This window comes from Eublepharis macularius, chromosome 6 (genome assembly GCF_028583425.1).
Source record: "Eublepharis macularius isolate TG4126 chromosome 6, MPM_Emac_v1.0, whole genome shotgun sequence".
NCBI lineage: Eukaryota > Metazoa > Chordata > Lepidosauria > Squamata > Eublepharidae > Eublepharis > Eublepharis macularius.
Window position 1 is genome coordinate 66,712,936 of NC_072795.1, and position 20,067 is coordinate 66,733,002.

Consider the following 20,067-nt stretch of genomic DNA (forward strand, 5'->3'; position numbering starts at 1 on the left):
GCCAATTCCGCACGGCTTACCTGAAGCCGGGACGTTGTGGAACATGCCAGAAAAAACATGGAAGATTGCGTTTTCTTGCGCAAGTTTTGCGCGACATCGTGCAAAACTCGCGTGAGAAAACGCGATCTTCCGCGTTTTTCTGGCATGTTCCACAACGTCCCGGCTTCAGGTAAGCCGTGCGGAATCGGCCACAGTCCCGAGATTTATCCACTGGTTGGTTTCAGTGGGTCTTACCTTTGCTCCTTTGACCCTACTGATTTCAATGGGATTTAAGCTTTCTCCAAAGTGTATCCCATGTTCTTTCACTGACTAGATAATGCTTTGGCTCATCAGTTTAATAAATCATCCCTTTCTCTCAGCTTTGCCCTACATGACTCAGAAATTTACCCTTATTTGTTACCCACACCCTTCCCTGGTGGCTTCTGTCTCTAACCCTTTTCCTATCTCTGCCACTCAGACTGATTACATGCTACAACTCCAGTCTGACCCCTATATTGTTGTTGCCTAGGATAACAATGAATGCCCTTGTTGCAGGCATTAAACTGAATTATGACACTTCCCAAGATGAGATCCTGAAATCCTCTCTGTCTTGTGTGTTTGGAAGAGAATAACACCACACCAGTGGCATTCAGGCTGAGGCAGAGGGAAGTCTGGCTGTGGCTTCTATCCTATGCAATTTTCAAATGTAGCAGAGCGAATGGCTAACCTCAAGTGTGGGTGGCTGTCCTCTGCTCCAAGGCCATGGGGGACTGACCAAGTCACAAAGATTAGGCACTAATTCAAAATTCCTCCTCTCCAGTGCAAACAATGAAACCAAAGACTTAGGAAGGAACAATGCCGACCTCGCCAGCCCACTTAGTGGGGACGAGAATGAACTTTCTCTTCAGCGCAACTGCTCATCATGGCTCCCAGAAGCTCCTGGGCAGTCTAACAGCAAGAGTCTGTGACATGCCTCAATGCTCCACAAATGAGAGCAAGAAAATGCTTGTCACTCATGTCAAATAGAGAAAGATTTGGAAATCAGAAGGCAGAGACCTTTAACCAATGGTCCCCCATATCCCTTTCCCACACATATGGGAATAATTAGTTCCAGCAGACGACTTTCCCCAGACATAGTAACCGAAGAGGCAGGCTCCAGTGACACAGCAGATATGTTGCTGCTATGGCAGGGCACAGTGACTAACATCAAACTGCTTCATGCAAGGAAATTCCATAGGGATAGCAACAGAAACTGATTAACTCAGATCCATTTAACGAGAAGCAGAGCAGTGCTGTCCCTGAGGCCAGAATTATGAGTTCTGCCTTCACTTACCATATGGATATTTCCTCACTCTCCCACATGTAGACCATCCACAATGCAGCTCATACCAGGCATGTGGGGAGCAGAGCAATCCAAGCAGGATGCCTGCAAGGGCAGTTGATCCATCTCTTTTCTGCGGCTCTGTCCTGTTCCTTGTATCAATTTCTTTAACACAATCAACCACAACTGTTATGGGCAGGCCGGTTATCACTAGAAGGAACTATCTGTGCAGCTGGCTCCATCAAAAGGTGTGACCACGTCTGCCTGCAATCTATTTAAATTTGGGAGGAAACCACAATTAACCTGATACACTTGTTATTCTGTTTACAGAGAGTCTTTTGGCATGCAAGGCCCACCCACACAAAGAGGCCTCAGCATGAGAAGAGTAGGTTATATGGTACCTTCAGCAAACTCAGAAAACCAGAGTTCACCACAGAAGAGCATCCAAACTAGGTTTCAAGCTGAGATGTTAACAATTAACGTCAAAGGGTGTAACTGTGCTTAGGACTTCACTGTAAGTGACTAAAATGAACTATAAATAATCTTCCACACACAAGTTTAGGCTTACCACCCCCCTGCTCAGGGCAGGGAAAAGCATGCACTCCTGACCTGTACTCTCCTGTCGCACTGGAAAATGGCATCAGTTTCCGGTGCAACAAGGAAGCTGCAGTATTGCTGAGGCCCAATTCATTAAAAATTGCCTGTTTGGAGGTGTGGGAATGCATATGCGCTATGCACACATGGGGGAGGTAAGTACCCTGCTGTCCCCCGCCCCCAGACCCCTTCTCCCCCTGCCCCAGTTTGGCCTCTGAGGGACCTGGCAACCCTAAACAGGTCTGTTGACAGCTCACCTTTTTTGTTCACTTCTGGGAAGTGATGTCATCGCACTGCCCCAGGAGTGCACTCTGGAGGCCTATTCCCCTGCCTCCCCCCCCTCCACCCCACTGGCAAGATGAGTGGTGGCAAGGGACGGAAGGTGGGAGCAAGGGATCCCCTGCCCTCACTGGGGGAGCAAAGCAAAAAGAAGGCTCCTCCAAGTGTGGAAAGCTACCCAATGTGCACAAAAAACCTCAGATGTACACTAAAGATAAATTGAATATTTTTTAAAAAATTTGTGCAAAGTGCCAAAGTGCTAATATACATCATCCAATAAATATTATATATAAATATCCAATAATTACATGCAAATATACACACAAACACACACAAATTCAATCAAAAGTCCAACGGTATAGCTTCACCATAGGGTGATTACTTGAAGTACAGAGTGATTACTTGATTACTTGAGTAACCTGTCAGATTACTCACGGCAGTGGTCCGTCAGATTACTCAATGACCTTGAGATAAGTGTTATGGTGTTGGAGTATATTGCATAATATAGTTATAAGTAGAGATGGGCACGAACCGCATTACGAATTTCAAAAACCCACAAAATTGGCCATCGCGCGATCGAGATCCAGCGGTTCGTGATTGTCCTCATCCAACGAACCAGCGTTCAGAAGAAGGCTGGTTCGGTGCTTTCGGCCGCGGTTTGGGAAGCCAGACAGTCAGGCGCCAGCAATCAATTCCCCTGGAAACGGAGCCAGGGGAATGCCTAAACTCTGTCTGCGCTCCTTCTGTTGCCCTGGAAACCCGAATGGAAGCACAGCTTACCTTGATCGGCAGGTCTTCCTTCCAACCACGGAGCTGCAAAGCAGTTACAAGTTGAGAGAAAATACCCAGGGGAGGAAGGGGGAAGGGGGTGTTCTGTAGCCATGGACACTCCAATCTCATCCCTGAAAACCCTGATAAGCAGCTCTGATGGCCAAACACAGACCTCCTGCATTGCTCAATGGGACCTGTGCTTATAAATAGCCGTGGGCTTCCAGGCTGGGTTTCACTTTCAGTGAGCAGTGGAGAGGGACAGAGCTCTTGCTTGCCACTTGCTAGCCTTTGGGGAGAGAGACTGAGAGTATAATTCAGCTTGGATTTTTGTGGGAGTTTCCTGGGGGCCTTGGATTGGAGAGGGTATAACTCCAAGATCCCTTTTGCAATCTTGTCCAAACTTGGATGATGGCTGTAGGAGAGCTTGCAAAACACTCCCCGGGAATATGGGCTCTCTAAGTGCCACGGGGGCCGTTCCACGCCCCACAAACCGCGAACCGGTTCGGCAATGGAAAATGTTCATTGCGGTTTGTGACCTCGGGATTGTCGTCAGCACCGAACCACGAACCGCAGTCATTAAATTTTTTTGGTTCGTGCCCATGTCTAGTTATGAGCCTTTGAAAAAGCATTTTGCCGAAATGGGATTACAAGCTGGCAAAACCCATTACAAGCTGGCAAAACCCATTGGGCTCGATCTTTATAAATCGGATTGTGCCAAGGGAGGGATAAGAATGGAGAACTCGGACTTGGAGGAAGTAATTTTACAAGAAGACAAAAAGGAAATTTCAAAGGTCTATAAAGTGTTGTTAAAATGGTATACTGAAGAAGAGGTAGTTAAGGTGCAAATGGTGAAGTGGGCTATAAATTTTAATAAAGAAATAACAATGGAGGCGTGGGAATACTTGTGGAAGAATACTCTGAAGATTACGACATGCATTAACATTAAAGAGAATGTCTATAAAATGATCTATCGTTGGTACCTGACACCAAAGAAAATTGCGCTAGGGAATGTGAACACGTCTAATAAATGCTGGAAATGTAAAAAGCATGAAGGATCTTTGTATCATATGTGGTGGACTTGTGAGGTAGTCAGGCAGTACTGGGGGGAAATAATAAGAGTAATAAGTGAGATTTTACAGTTTCAAGTTAATAAGAACCCAGAACTCCTGCTACTGAACTTGGGAATGGAAGATATTCCAGCACAACATAGGACATTGCTTTTTTACATGACAGCAGCGGCTAGACTTTTGTATGCGCAAAAGTGGAAAGTACAAGAAGTGCCAACTATAGAGGACTGGATTCACAAATTGCTGTACATGGCGGAGATGGATAAACTGACAAGAAAACTAAGAGACCTTGATCCAGGACAGTTTAACACAGATTGGGAGAAGCTGAAACAATATTTGGTGAAAAAATGGGAGGTGGGAGGAGAACTGTGGCAGTTTGAAAATTATTGAAGAAAAACAAAAGAAGAAAGAAGTGACTATACCGGGGGGAGGAGAGTTAAAGAAGAATTACTAAGCAATTATTCTATTTGATTATTCTATACAGTATTAAGTAATAGTTATTATGTGATATATAAGAATAGAAATTAATTAATTAATTATGTTGCTGGCAGATAGGAGTGTAATTGAGAATTAATAGAATTAAAATTCATGAATACAAGAAGGGGGGGAATGAGAAGTAGCATATAGAATATAGGTTAAATTGATTGACTTATGCTGAAGGTATTTTTGGTTATAGCGATATTTAGAAATGTGTAGAATATGAGTCAAATTGATTGACTTTATGTTATAAAGATAAGAGATATAAGAGGAAGTAAAGAGTAACATATAGAGTATAAGTTAAATTGGTTGACTTATAAATGTATTCATCACTTATGAGTACTCAAGTTATGTATAGGGAGGGATAAATTGTTTGTCCCATATTGATGACATTAGAATGAATAAGTTAGAGTACAGGATATTGAGAATATTACCAGTATTATTACTATTGAATAATATGCCAGGAATGTATTAGTTAGTTGATAAGTGAAGGGAAACTGACTTAGTACTGTGTTATAATAGACTAGCTTAGAAGAGTGTGAAAGTATATGTTTAATTGACAAAATAAGTTGAAATGAGTAGGGGAAGAATAGACAAAGGGTTGGAAAACTGTTGGAAGTCAACAAACGGGGGGGGGGAGGGAGGGGGTTAGAACTGGAATATTAAAGTAATTTGATTGTTATAAATGACGAAATATTTCTAATTCCAATAAAAAAAATTTATTAAAAAAAAAACCCATTGGGCTCTTCAGCCACATTTTTGGCTTCCAACTATAACCAATAGACCACATTGTCTCCTAGAAAGACTCCACACAGAAACCAACACAATTTACAAGAGAACAACAAAAAAAACCACATTGATTAATTGTGAACTGCATCTCTGGGGGTTTCAAGTAACCACCCTGTGGTGAAGCTATACCAGTTGGACTTTTGATTGAATTTGTGTGTGTGTGTGTATATATATGTGTGTGTGTGTGTATATATATATATATATTTGTATGTAATTATTGGATATTTATATATAATATTTATTGGATGATATACATTAGCACTTTGCACAAAAATTTTTTTTAAATATTCAATTTATCTTTAGTGTATCTCCGAGGCTTTTCTTGTTCATTGGGTAACCTCACTGGGGGAACAGCAATCCTACTAATAAACCTTCCTTTGTACAAGGACTCTGAGTCCATCAGTCCATCTTACTGTGTATGTACAGTGGGAAATAAGTCCCAGTGAGTTCAGTGAGATGTATTCCCAAGTATTTGTTAGTACTGGTAGTAAGTTTTGTTTTGCTCAAGGTATCTTTTTATGTAAGAAAGGCAGAAGCGGGTACACAGGAGGTACCATTTAATCCTAAAACATATCAAAGGCTGAACCGCAAGCTTCTAACTTTGGAGGGTTATAAGAAACTGTTTGGTTGGCATGCCTATATGTGGCAAGATAAAATAAAAGCAGATGCTATGTTTCTACATCACTATATTAGAAGAAGCCTCTTCACGATCTGGAAAAAATACAAGAACTATTTGGGTGAAGGTATCCCTGCATGGGTGGTACCGTTTGAAGTTATTGATCCGAGAGCTATTTATAATAAAGAACAATGTTTGCCATATAAAGAGATATTGACAATGGAACAAAATATGATTAAAATTAAAACAGAAGAAGAGTTATCTTTATCCTATGGATGGTTTCAGTATAGGCAAATTAAGGATTTATATAACTCAGACTGCTTAAAAGGGGGAATTAGATGGAAAGACTCAGAGCTGGAGGAAAATATACTACAAGAATGTAAGAAGAAGATATCAAAAATTTATAAAATACTTTTGAAGTGGTATACAGAAGATGAATTTGTTAAAGTCCAGATGGTGAAGTGGGCTATCAACTGTCAGAGAGAGATAACAATGGAATCATGGGAGTATCTGTGGAAAAATACATTAAAAATTTCAACCTGCACTAGTATTAAGGAGAATGTTTATAAAATGATATATAGGTGGTATTTGACGCCTAAAAAAATAGCGTATGGAAATGCTAAGATGTCAGATAAATGCTGGAAATGTAAAAATCATGAAGGATCATTGTATCATATGTGGTGGACTTGTGAGGTGGCTAAACAGTACTGGGGAGATATTTTAGAAGTTATGAATGAAATTTTGCAGATATCGATAACAAAGAACCCAGAACTATTGCTACTGAACTTAAATATGGAAGATGTTCCTATGAAATATAGAACATTATTATTTTATATGACAACAGCGGCAAGAATATTATATGCGCAGAAATGGAAGGTGCAGGAAATACCATCTATCGAAGATTGGATACAAAAATTGCTGTACATGGCAGAAATGGATAAAATGACAAGGCAGCTGAGAGATCAGAATTTAGAAGAATTTTTTAACGAATGGGGGAGGTTAAGACAATATTTAGAGAAGAAGTGGGACGTAAAGGGAAAACTGTGGCAACTGGAAAGTTATTAAATTTGGAGATTAGGAGATATGAATCTTTATCTGATAAAGGGAAGTTTTAACTATTGTTAGTTTAAGACTAGAATTAGATTTGAAATTAATGGATATTATTTAGTACAGCAAAGTAAAATGTTATAATGATATGTAGAAAGAATAGATAAGCAAGTAATAGATTTTATTATTGGGTTGGAAAGCTGTTGGAAGTCTTAGAAAAGGGGGGGAGGGAAAGGGGGGGAATATAGATATTAAGGTCTTAATAGATAAATGCTATTTGTAAATTATGTTCACCTAATAAAAACATTAAAAAAAAACATATCAAAGGCTGTTTCAGATGTGATTGTGATGAACTATTGAGATGCCAGCACAGGAACTTTTAACTGTATTAAAAGGAAAATTAAAGTTCCATTTCACATAATTCCCAGTAAACTGAAGCTTAATCTCCAAGATGGAAGTGCTACTGGTGGATGGAAGGTGTCTTCAGTTTTGGACAGGGCTGCAGTCCCCCTAAAGGAGCAGAGCTGCAACTTGGAGGCACTGCGGACCGGGACCTAGGGTTGCCAGGTCCCCTGGAGCTGAAAGTGTGTGTGTGGGGGGGGGTGAATCAGAGGGGTATTATCTTGCATGCACACATGCTCTGGAACACTCCACATTGCACCAGGAATTATATCATATTTATTTAAATATAAATGTGATTAAATGTTTAAATAAATGTTTATTTACTGTGTTTACAGCCCACCTTTCTCACTGAGACTCAAAGTGGATTACAGTGTAAATTGATGTAATCATAGGAAGAGACATCTAAGAAGCAGTGTAGTAAGACTAGGACTACAGAAATCTGAAACAAGTATATACTATTAGACATGATTCAAAAGGCAGATACAATGCTGAGAAATAGTAATATAAGTAGAACATAATCTAGCAACAGCAAGATAGTTCATACAGCAAACAGATAATATATCCTATGCACACTAGTATAGTCTACAATCCTTTCCCATTTGTAAACACCTTTCTGAACCATTCAGTTATAGTATAGCCCTATTACCTTTATAGTAAAGCCCCCCGAAACAATTCTGCTTTACAAAGTCTGCAGAATGACAGAAGTGCTAGAGTCCTCCTGACCTCCTCAGGCTAAGATTCAGCTGCCTTTTTAAACAAAACAAAACAAAAATTAAATTTCTTCTATTTCAATAACATTCTTACACAGACACACACATACCTGGAAGCATAGCTATTTAGACCTATTTCCTAAATAATCCTTTCTAGTTCCTGCCTCTATTTAAACAGTACCTCCATATCAATAATTGTTGCAGAATTGGCTACTGAAAATTGTAAAAGGAACAAGTACATCCCATATCAAATTCCACAATCCATCACTCTTTAGCATGTGGCTTCTGAGCTGTTTCGTGTAAACATACCCTATTAACGAGAGATAACCTTCCCACCATTGTGTGGATAGTATATTTATATTTATTTATTTAGTTGCTTAGAACATTATTCTCCCCTCTTCCATTTTCTCAAAACAACAACCACCCTTTTAAGATAGGGCAGGCAGAGACTATGTGACAGTCACAAAGTCACCCAGTGAACTTCCATGGTAAAAATGAGGATTCAAACCTGGGTCTCCCAGAATCCTAGTCCAACACTTTATCTACTACACCACATCAGCTGTGCACCCATTTATCTAGAGATCTTATACATTTCTTTCATATAGCTACTTTAATCCCAGAGTCCAATTACCTCAGAGCACTACTAAGTCATGGCTTTTTTCTCGTAGTATGTACCAGTATGCAGCACCTGCACCTTTTTCAGCCCGCAGGCTTCAGCCCCCATTGCAGCCAACATCATGACTACCAGCACCTCCTTTTTAAGAAAAAAAAAAGAGTCAACCTCAATATATCCCTCAGTATGTTTGTTTCCCCCCCAGCAAACTGAATCCGGTATTTCTGAGTGAAACTGGACAAACTTCGCATTTCTTAAGAAAACATTCCATTCCAGGAGGAGGAAACATGTACTAAACGATTAGTTAAATCAAATAAACAGCTGGTATAGATACTCCTATAGTCCAGTCCTCTGCATCTTTACTCAGAAATATGTCCCACTACATTCAGTAGGACTGCAAGCTTATGTACTTATTTGGGAGTAAATCCCACTGAAACCAGCAAGACTTGCAATTACTTGGTAAATAAGCATAAGATTCCCCTGTGTGACACAGTAAGATTTCTGCTCCATTCAGAGTAAAGCTGGCAGGGTTGGTTTTCATTTTCTATTCCATTTAGTCCTAGGCCATCTTCCATTCCTAGCAAGACAACCAACCTTAGCTTGTGATTCTTCAGCTAAACAGTACAATTTCAGGATAGGACCCAGAATCCTCACAGGCTTCATTCAGAATCACATAAGTTGCAGCCCAGTAAGCAGGGAAGGGGTCTTATTCAAGAAGCTGCATTAATTTTGCATTTTCAAAATAGAAAAGATTGAGTACAATAAGCAAAACACTTTTAGCATCTCTTTGATTATGATACTCATAAGATTTATCATTGATTATGATACTCATAAGATTTATTTCCTAAAATTCCTAAACTCCTAAAATTTATTTCCATATCAGCACTCAGACCTTACATTATGAAGAAATAACAGTTCATGTTCTGATCCATACACTACAAACTAGTCAACAATACATAAAAAGTAATACATAAAAGAATAATACATTGAATAATGTATTCATATTGCTGTTAAATAAAGAAATTGTTGAAATTCTGGACCAACTGCTTCCTTGTTGAGCATATCAAAGTGTAAAATTTTGCCACCTTAAGGGTGGTTTCATCAAAACAATAAACAAGAAGATGAGAAGTATAAAATTATCACATCTACCTGGATACTTGGAAAAATGACTATGAGCAAAACACTGTGAGCATGTGCCTTTCAATTACTACTGAGCAGCCACACAAATTCCCATTTCATGGGGAAAGTTTTCAGGAAAGAGGAGGTAATTTTTCAGGCAAATCTGAGTCCTGGCTCCTGTAACATTATAAATTAATCATTTGGTCCCTGAACAGCACAAAATGAACTCAAAGCATTAAGACCAATGGCAATCGTTCAGCTACTTGATAGCATCAGTTGAGGCAATCCCTCCCATGCAGCCATCATGAAGCTCTCCCCACAACCCCGATGGAAAGTGCCAACCAGACAGGCAGCACGCATCTATTGGCCCTGCCCAACTGGCTGTGATATTTACACATGCACAATAGCCACATGGAACAACACCACAGGGAAACTGTTCCCATGTAGCTGGATGTATGTGTGAAAGGGCCTAACCTTGACGCCATAAGATGGATTTAAACAATCAGAAAAATCTGAGCCTTGGTCACTTCTTGAGACAACTGAGCCTTGTCAGTCTCCACCTGAGAAGTAATCAAAGCTGTTGAACTTGAGACACATGACCGGAACACAGCATAAAACTCACAGGCACAACGGTAATATCATTATTACTCTAGAGAAGATTGAGCTATAACGACAGCTACATGGCTGTCGGTATCTATAAGTAGGTGGATGTAGATTAACTTTCATCCTTCTGCATTTATCATCATCCCTTCCTCTGCCTTGAACAGGAACTGCAAGCCTTTGATAGGAAGGTCATTTGGTTTAATGGGTCCTTTGGACTCTGTGGCCTCCCCATTTTGTGGCATTCTCCATGCAGCTATCTGTATTCTTTTCTGCTCTTTACCAGGACATATCTTCACAAAAATATTGCCATGGACTTAAAAGGGTATAACTATGTTAAGATGGCACTGTAAAATATTTTTGTTGGTTTATTTAAAATATCTTGCCTCACTACATCAGACTCCAAATGGCTAACAAAGCAACAAGACAGTTCAGATGCACACAAACAATATAACAATTCACCAACAACATAAAAACACACAAGATAAAAACTACACCTGATTAAAAACACATCTGCTAGATCCAGCAAAATGATTTATCCTTCACCAAATCCTCTGAAATTCTCCACAAATTATCCTGAACGCTGATCATCTCTCAATCACCCTACTCTAACAGTCAGCTTCACAGAAAACTGCAATACAAAGGAGATAGAAAAAGAAGAAAGGGAAGCAATCTGACCACATTTCTTTGAAGACTAGTGCTTTACTACCAACCAGATTTGCTGTTTTGCTCAATCTTAAAATGATTGTTGTCTACAAGAATGAGCAAAAGCCTTGTGCTTTATCAGAGCAGTCCTGAACAGAGTTACACCCTTCTAAGTGCATTGAAGTCCACTGTAACTCTGCTTAGGACTGCACTGTATATCATCAGAAAGCTAGCTGAAATTGATCCAATCAAAAGCACCAGCTCATTTCAATGTACAACACTTCATGTGTTGCCAGTCCCAACAATTACCCTGTAAACTGTACTCATGTGCCTGGGAGGGCTCCCTTATCTGTCCACTTTACCTACCTGAAGTCTTGAAAGCAAGCTATGATTAGTTGTCCTCTCATCATCTCCCTCCTGAAATTACACAGGCATCGTGAAAACGTGCACTTTGGGCTTGTGAATAGCAGAGCAGCTTTCGCCGTGGGTCTTACTTGAAAAGGCCCAGTCTCAACTGGGCCACAGGACACTTTCCCATAACTGTCAAGCCCTGCCTGTCAAGCTGTTCTGAATTCTCTATCTAGATTTTAGTTTGTAAGCTCCTTGGAGCAGGAACCGATTTTAATAACAAATAACAACAACAACAACAATGTTGCCCATGGGTAACATCTAAAAAATATTGAAGGAAAATGTGACAATTGCCTAACTTGGGCACGGTTGAAGATGGGTACAATCAAGAAAGAAACTGAAGGTCTGATCTTCACAGCACAAGAACAAGCATTGCAAACGAATGTTATGAAAGCCAAAATTCAGAAAATCAGTGAAAATCCAAAATGTCGACTTTGCCAGGAAAAAGATGAAACTGTGTCCCACCTTATCTCTGAATGCAGCAAAATTGCACAATTGCAAAATTGCAAAATTACAACGCTAGACATGACAGGGTTGCAAAGCTGATTCATTGGTCATTGTGTAAAAAGTATAACTTGCCAGTATCAAAGAATTCATGGGAACATCAGGTGGAAAAGGTGCTAGAAAATGAACAAGTCAAGATCTTGTGGGATTTCAGAATTCAAACTGATCGGCACAATTCCTGGGGATGCCAGAGTCAAAGAAAAAGAACAAGAAAAAATGATTAAATATAGAGATCAGACAATAGAAACCACCCGACTATGGAAGCAGAATGCAACAGTAGTCCCCATTGTCATCGGGGCACTTGGAACCATCTTGAAAAACTTTGCAATTCTTATGGGAAAACTGCAGCTTTCTGACATAACACCTACAGAACTGCAAAAGACGGCACTACTTGAAACAGCATACACATTATGCCGATATCTGGTTGATACTTAGGTCTCCGGTGGAAACTTGTATCAGCTTAGCAAGGCCAATCAATAATAACATGTGACCTCTGCTTATTGTTGATTGTGTATTAGATAACAACAACAACAATAATAGGTATAGGTATTATAGGTAACAATATAATAGGTATAAGGAGCAGCATAGGATGTGTGCTGAAAAAGTCAAAACCAGAAATCAGCCTTTGTTCAAATCAGCAACGTTCTCTGAACTTTCCCTTTCATGTGCACAATTCAGACCCAAAGAGACAATTCTTACTTCTGTTTTCCATTCAGCTCCAGTAATTCCTTGCTAGAGTCCTCCATTTCACAATGATTTTAACTACAACTTGTGCTGCTCTATAGTCGACTTCCCTACCCAAACAGCAAACTGACATCGAACTTACAAGCACAAGCAATTAATTTAACAGCACTTGAATGAGACTGTCTTCTATCCTGAAATTTATCGAGCTAAGATCAAGGCAGGGACACTTTTCCCTCTAGGCAACAGTATGTTTCAAATTGTGCCAGAGAAAGCTGAGCTACACACATCCCACTCCAATCTACATCGCGTACTTTAGCAAGCAGAAAGACAGAGAGAGACCTACCCAAAAATACATGCTGTCAACAAAAAGCAGATTTCCAAACCAAAGGACAAACCACAGGATAAGCTTTTCCATGAAAGAAAAAGTCAGAGATTTCTGGCTCACACGTCGGGTAAAAGTATAACACTTGCGATTTCAAGTTGACTCCTGCTGCCTGTTCTCCTCACCATCATTCCACTCCCCAAAACTGGCCAACGTCACAGCCAAACATGCTTCCCAACTAATCAGAGAATAGAAGGGGAGGGACGCCCGTCGCTTCACATTTCTTTCATGCTAACAACTGGGTTCGTGTGTGCATGTTCCCACATGTGCAGTGCACATCACGTTTCTCAGTTCTCATGCAATTCATTCCTCATAGTCCTCATATGCTCTGGCATAAAAAATCCAGAGCAATAATAAGTCAAAGCACATAAACTCACAAAGTTAGTATAAGGCCTGGAAGGCAGCAATTTGTAAGACAGCCTCACTTCTTTCCTTTGCTTGGCACAGGAGTGCCCAAAAACTCATAGATTTGTGCCAGAGGAAGGCCTAGGAGATTTTTTCCCCTTTCCTCCGGGCATAATAAGCAAATCACACACACCTTACAACAATTCTCTCCCCCCACCCCCATCTCAAGCCTTAAAATCTCAAGCATCACATTACAGAATCTTTCATGCCTCAAGCACAAAGCAAAGACTCCTTTCATAACACATTCAATGAGCAGCTGCTGTCCACTCAGAATCGGCTGCTGGCGACTGCACAGCCCAAACCACAAGCTCTGAAGAACAGCACTGTGACACTCAACAACCTTACAAATATTTGTCATCAAATGCTGTTCCATAAAAAGTACCCTCTTACCCACTTTGTTTCTCACAAGCTTTGGATGCTGAAAAAGGTAAGAGGGATGCTTTTATCTATCTACCACTTCTGAAAGTCTAGGGGAAAGAAATGCCACAAAAATAACAATGATGCTTTTAAGGCTCCTTGAACCTTACCACCAGCTCCATATTGGGAATAGCAATGTTCTTCCAAAGGAAGGACAGAAATAAAGCTATGTTCTCCACCCATAAGGACCTTGCCTAAAAGTTTTTTTCCTGACCTACAAATTTCTTTGAATTAATGATGACTTTAGAGGAGAAGATTCTAGTTCCATTTCACTGATGAGGCAGCTGAGCCTCAATCATAGCATGGGCATGCCCAAGGAAGACAACCTGCAACAGAACCCGGAATAAATACTCCAGTCTCCCCTTAAAATGTTAAGCAAGAAAACTTGAGTTTAACAGTGCACTCCTCAGAATGTTTTCTGGGAGCAAGCCCTACTTTAAGAGAACTGCGTAGGATTCTGAGGAGGTCTGCTAGGATTGTTTCTAAACCTTTTGCAGTAAACTAACATACTCCTTAACTGCCTTGTGTTCTAGGCTGAAAAAGCTAACACCAGAAAGAAGGGGGTGTTTGCCCAGGGATGTGTAGCCGTACATGCGTGTGGCACTTGCCATCCCAGGTGCCAAAGCCTCTGCTCCTGTTCTGTTCTATCACAGCTGGAAACACAAGGGCAGGCATGCAATGTGTGTGCGTGTAAGCAAAGTCTATTAATACTTCTAACCAAGGTTTTTAAGATATCTGATTGCAGTGGAGCCAGCTTTTCCCTTGTGGTTATCAAATGGAAAGAAAATGTTCTGAAGGGGGGGGGAAGTGGGCTGCCAGGGCATGCTGGGCACTGCATGTACTGGAAAGAAGCTCCAGAGGAAGCTTGGGCTTGAGACGAAAAGCAGGAAAAGCTAAAACCGCCTCACCAGTCACTCCCAGTTTCCAGGCCCAGAAAATATGCTGTTGAAACAGTTCCTCCACATGCCTGACACTTCTTTTCACTCTATGACCCACCTTCTCGGTCAGACTCTTTCTCTCACTATAGCCTGGAACCTCAGACCCTCTTGCCTCCCAAAACAATCTAATCTTCCTTCTCAGCTCCCCGAGAACCCCGACACCCGAGTCCCTCCATACCTGCCCCGTCCAACTCCCAGAGTCACCCTGGGCGTCTAACAAACACTGTATGCATCTGATGAAGTGAGCTTTGCTTCAGGAAAGCTTATGCTGGAATCGGAGTCGTTAGTCTTTCAGTCGCTGCCCCGCAGCCTGGCGCAGCTCAAGGGGCCTCGATCCTCAGCCCCGCCTGCGTCTCCAGCCCCTTGCTCTAGTGAACCCCACCCGCCTCCACAACCCCCCAAGAACTAGCGTTCCAAGGCCCCAGGCCCTACCTGCAGATTGGCAACCCCACCAAGAACCCATCGCCTCTGCTCCACTCGAACAGAGTTGGTTTTATATATCCCCCGTTGCCTCACACAACTCTTTCTCGCTTCACTGAGCCCCGAATCCGCCACCCACCTCCCTCCCACGTTTATGCCCCCTCCCCGTCTCTTTACCCCACGCAAATATCCCCTTCACTCACTCGGCCCCGACATACCAACATCTGTCTCTCCCGGGCGTTTGTTTTCATCCCCCAAATACTCCCTTATTTGTCCCCCAACCCTGGCTGAACTCAGCCCCCTCAAGCCTCTGTCTCCACTCAGCCCTCCACGTCCCGCCTCAAGTTGACAACCAACCAACCAGCCCCTTGCTCACCCTCTCCGAGACCAGCACTACGATGCCCCCGCCTCCAGCCACCAGCTCCCATCGCCTGGACCCCACGACTGCAGACCCAGCTCTCCATGCCCAGCCCCAACGGCAGACTCCGCCCGGCCACCCCCCTAAAGCACCCCGCCCAGCCAGCCGGCCGGCCGGCCAGTCGTGCAGGCGAAGGGACCGCAGGAAGGGGCCAGGCTCGGGGGAGTCTCGACCGACGGACGCAGTCTGGCCCCAGAGGATCTAACCGGGAGAGGGGAGAGGAAGGGCACCTTTAGGGCCAGGAGTAGTAACCTCCATCCGATCCCTAGTTCCTTGCTGCCTTTACGGACGGTCATGGGCGATATCATCTGCCTTGGCATGCAGGTCCCCCCCCGACCCCCCCCCCCAGCCGTTAACATGATGATAGTACTTGCTCCAGCCAGACGATCCAATATTGAGTATCATGATCATATCTTAAAAGTTGACAATTATTACTAATCTTTTCTGTTACTTTTTCTTGAGTTACGACTCCTGTCATTTGAGATGATGAAGAAAGAAAGAAATAGCTGGATTTGAGTGCAGTGGAGCCCTGACTCTCCAAAGCCTATATCCAGAAAATCCTGTTGGTCTGGTCTCTAAAGGTGCCTCTGCACTCAGATCCTGCTATTCTGCTGCAGACCGACACAGTTACATACCTAAAACTATAAGAGAGGAAAGCAGCCTAAAATGTAAGTAACTAATCATGTTTATTTATTTTCAGAATTTATACCCCGCGTTTCTGCTCTCATCAGAGCAGCCGAAACAGCTATTATGTTATTTTTACATCATTGTTATTTTTGTATCATTATCTACTGCCTTTCTTCCAAGGAGCTTAGGGCAGGTTATATGGTTTTCACTTCCTCCATTTTATCCTCTCAAAAACCCTGTGAGGTAGGTTAGGTTGATAATCAGTGACTGCCCAAGGTCATCTAGTGAGCATCAAGGCTGAATTAGGATTTGTACCCAGATCTCTCCAATCTCAGTCTAACACCATAACTGTTACACCATGCTGGGTTCTCTCCTGACATAACAATATTTCTAGGATTCATTCATATGAACAAAGGAAGCTGCTTCTGTGCTTCTGTAATGAGATCTTCAGGAAGGAGCCAATTTCACATGTATGTTCTACGCACATTTTACGCAGAAGGGTGCGTTCCTCACTTTTCTCTAAACAGAGGATCATGTCTACTGAAGTACTGTAAGAATAATGTCTCCAAGTTCTCTTCTGCTCTATTTCCTATGGCGTGGTATCCTGGAAAAGAATGGAGAGGAGAGGAGCCAACCTTGTGTTTGGGTAAAAACAAAACAGTTCTGGATGAAGTGTTAGGAACCAAACATAAAAGGAACTTCAGTAATTTCACAGCATATAGTGGCATTGCTCATATTTCTGTTCTTTGTTTCCAAAAGAAAGGGGAGTGTGCTTGTTTTGACAGCCTTGACAAATTGTGGCAGCCCACCCACCCACCCACCCCACACACACTGCAGTTTGCAAATGCGGAAGCAATCCTACGCTGACGAGAAATATTTGACATTGACATGTCAAAAATAAAGACTACTGTAAAGTTATTAATTATATTCTCTGGAATTTTATGAGATGAGACATTCATACTAAGGGAGGCCCATTACACTCTGTGGAATGGAGTGAAAGAAGGACATCTGGCAACGTATTTGCTAGAGCAAGGAAATAAACAAAACTCTACAAATGGGAGGCACAGCAGAGCAGTTGAGCTAATTTAAGTTCCTTGAGAGGTGTGTGCAGGCGTAATATTGTGTAATTAATTAACTATCATTGCCAATGGAATTATCATGTAGGAGCTGTCACAAAGGAGGCATTATTAGGCATTTGCTGCCCAAGAGCATCAAGGTAAGTGGCTTCCTTGTGTTGCCTGCAAGAGAGGACTTAACTTCCTTTGTTCTCAAGGACAGAGAGCGTAACTCTGTTTTTTCAATCCATTTAATTCCTTTTAAGCACCATGTATTTTCACTGACTGATTCCCTTTCCCCTATTTTTTGCTGAAGATGCATGCAGCCCATCCAAAATACAGACCGCAGCCATCTATTGAAAAACTGTAGAATCATAAGACTACTTGTACAACCGGAAGAGGCATGAGCAATTTCTGCACTAGGGTGGAGGGTTGTCTCCATTCCTTCTAGGCCCCTTGTGCCAGAATATGCTGGGAGGGGAGACCCCTGATGTAGCTCTGTATGTTTGTGTGACAGGCACACACATCAGAAGCTCCCAGGGGTTGCCCAGGAGTAATAGAAGAGGAAAGGGTGTCTGTCTGGCACAGCACATGGACACGCCTCTTCCTGTTTTGCTGACACAGTGACGTTTTGTTGGGCTTTTTTTAGCAACAGGCCACAATTTACTGACATTTATATTCTTTAACACCATACAGCAATCTGTCCATGCAAAGAAATGTATTCACTTAACGAAGTCAAATGTTTCCTCTATCATGCATGCAAGGTAGTTTCTGTGGTCATGTTGTCTGCCTACTCGTTTTCATTCAAAGCATTAACTGATCCAGTACTAACTTATAAAGATCAAGTTGACACTTGCCCTGTGTGATTAATTACCTAAATCACTTGACATTTTGAGACTCTTTGATTAATGATGTATATAACATTCAGAGAAAAGTCAATGTTAAGTTGTTGTGTTTGCATTGTGTATTCCATCCAGATGGCTACCTCAAAATTTGCATCAATAGGGTTTCATTGAGCCCTGGCAGAATGTCCCTGCTATAGCTAGGCTTTTGATGCCTTGTTTTGTATCCCTTCCTTGACTGGTACAGCATTTGAAAACATTTTAGAAAATCCTTAGGCTCATGTTCTTCCTATGTATGCTTATTCAACTGTAGGAGACATAGGAGAAGTGTTTAATCTTTTCTCTATCTACCACTTTTATCCAGCAAACCCTCTTACATGCTCCTGCTCTCCAGCCAGACTCATTTCATGTCTGAGGTTGCCAACTCTGGGTTGGAAAATTCCTGGACATCTGAGAGTGGAGCCTGAGGTTGGCAATTAACATGGTCTGGAGTACAGGCAGGCACGGACCAGGAAAAAACCCACAGATGCCTAGTCCACCCACTAATGGGAGTAGATGTCATGCTGTCTTCCAACGTGGTTTTGCGCCACCAGATAACAACAACAACAACAACAACAACAACATTAGATTTATATACCATCCTTCAGGACAATTTAATGCCCACTCAGAGCAATTTACAAAGTATGTTACTATTATCCCCACAACATAACACCCTGTGTGGTGGCTGGGGCTGAGAGAGCTCCAGAGAGCTGTGACTAGCCCAAGGTCACCCACCTGGCTTCAAGTGGAGCAGTGGGGAATCAAACCCGGCTCTCCAGATTAGAGTCCCGCGCTCTTAACCACTACACCAAACTGTGCTATCATCTAGTAGGTGGAGTTCCAATGGGTGACAATGTCCTGGAAGAGCTGGTGCTCAGGATTCCACCCCCACCCCCCCACCCCCACTTGATGTGTAGCTGGCAGGAAGACTTAATGCTGTGCGAAAACTGGGCACCAAGACGACGAAAGCTGTCCAACAACTCGCACATTTCCAACATTCCCCAGTCAAAGGTTGGTTTGATGGTGCTACCCAGCTCAAGAGTATCTCCCACAACCAGATGCAGCTTGTGTGCCAGGCAGACAATGCCCTCAAGGCACATGTCATTCAGGGCTGCCAGCATGTTTCTACCTGCATCCGTGACCATGTAGCCATGGACAGCATCAGCCAGGGGCACCCACTCCCTCACTCCACCCTTGGCCATGCCGACAATGTTCTTCCTAGTCTGATCCATGTCCGTCTCCCATGCCTGGAGCAGAACCGCTCTGTAGTCTGGTGGCAGGGGTAGGTCCTCCTCCCAGGGCTAGGAAGTGCTGCCAATTCGTGGGTCAGGAGGAGGATGGGTCAGGAGGAGGATGGAGCTTTAACTACTGAGGGTGGGGCTGGACCAGGAGGATGGAGTGCAGGCAGGGGCTGCCCCAACAGATTGGGATCTGGAGGAGCTGGATGTTTCTCCAACATCCCCTGATGAACCCTGAGATCTCTCCTCAAAAAGTTTTAGCAGCTGCTCTCCTTCTGGCAATGCTAAGAGCTTTCCTGTCTCGATCCCCAAAAGTGGATCTGTATAAAGAGGCTCTGCCTCTGAGACCTCCCAGTCCCCAGTACGACTGGTGCTGGGCTCTGATGGCTATGGCGATGGGCAACGAGGAAAACCTTGGCACTTCTTCCCCCATGACCACCCTTCCTCCTCATTCCAATCCTCATGGTGTTATAAGAAGAGCCCTCAGCCGAGGAAACCCAATAAGCTTGGTCCCAGAGCCTGACTGCAGCCCTGAAACTTGAGTTGAGGCAGAGCCCTGTCCCAACACCAAACATGAGAATTTAAAGGGGGGGGGGAGACAAAAGATGAGCCCCAAGCTGAGGAAACCCAATAAGCTTGATCCCAGAGCCTGACTGGAGCC

General features: G+C 42.6%; 1 protein-coding gene across 3 annotated transcripts in view; it reads right to left on the bottom strand.

The window, feature by feature from the left end:
* The window catches only part of LZTS2 (leucine zipper tumor suppressor 2), a 97,208-nt gene extending 81,578 nt beyond the window's left edge, over nucleotides 1-15,630 (bottom strand). The window contains exon 1 of one of the 3 annotated variants that reach the window (XM_054982610.1): nucleotides 15,564-15,630. Coding sequence is in view for 1 of the 3 variants with exons in the window: in XM_054982613.1 (XP_054838588.1) it covers nucleotides 12,969-12,980 (12 nt within the window). In the remaining 2 variants the exon portion in view is untranslated. Of the gene's footprint in view, nucleotides 1-12,968; nucleotides 13,026-15,563 lie in introns of those variants that run through there. The other 2 variants (XM_054982613.1, XM_054982612.1) reach the window with 2 other exon arrangements.
* Between the last annotated feature and the right edge of the window lie 4,437 nt (nucleotides 15,631-20,067).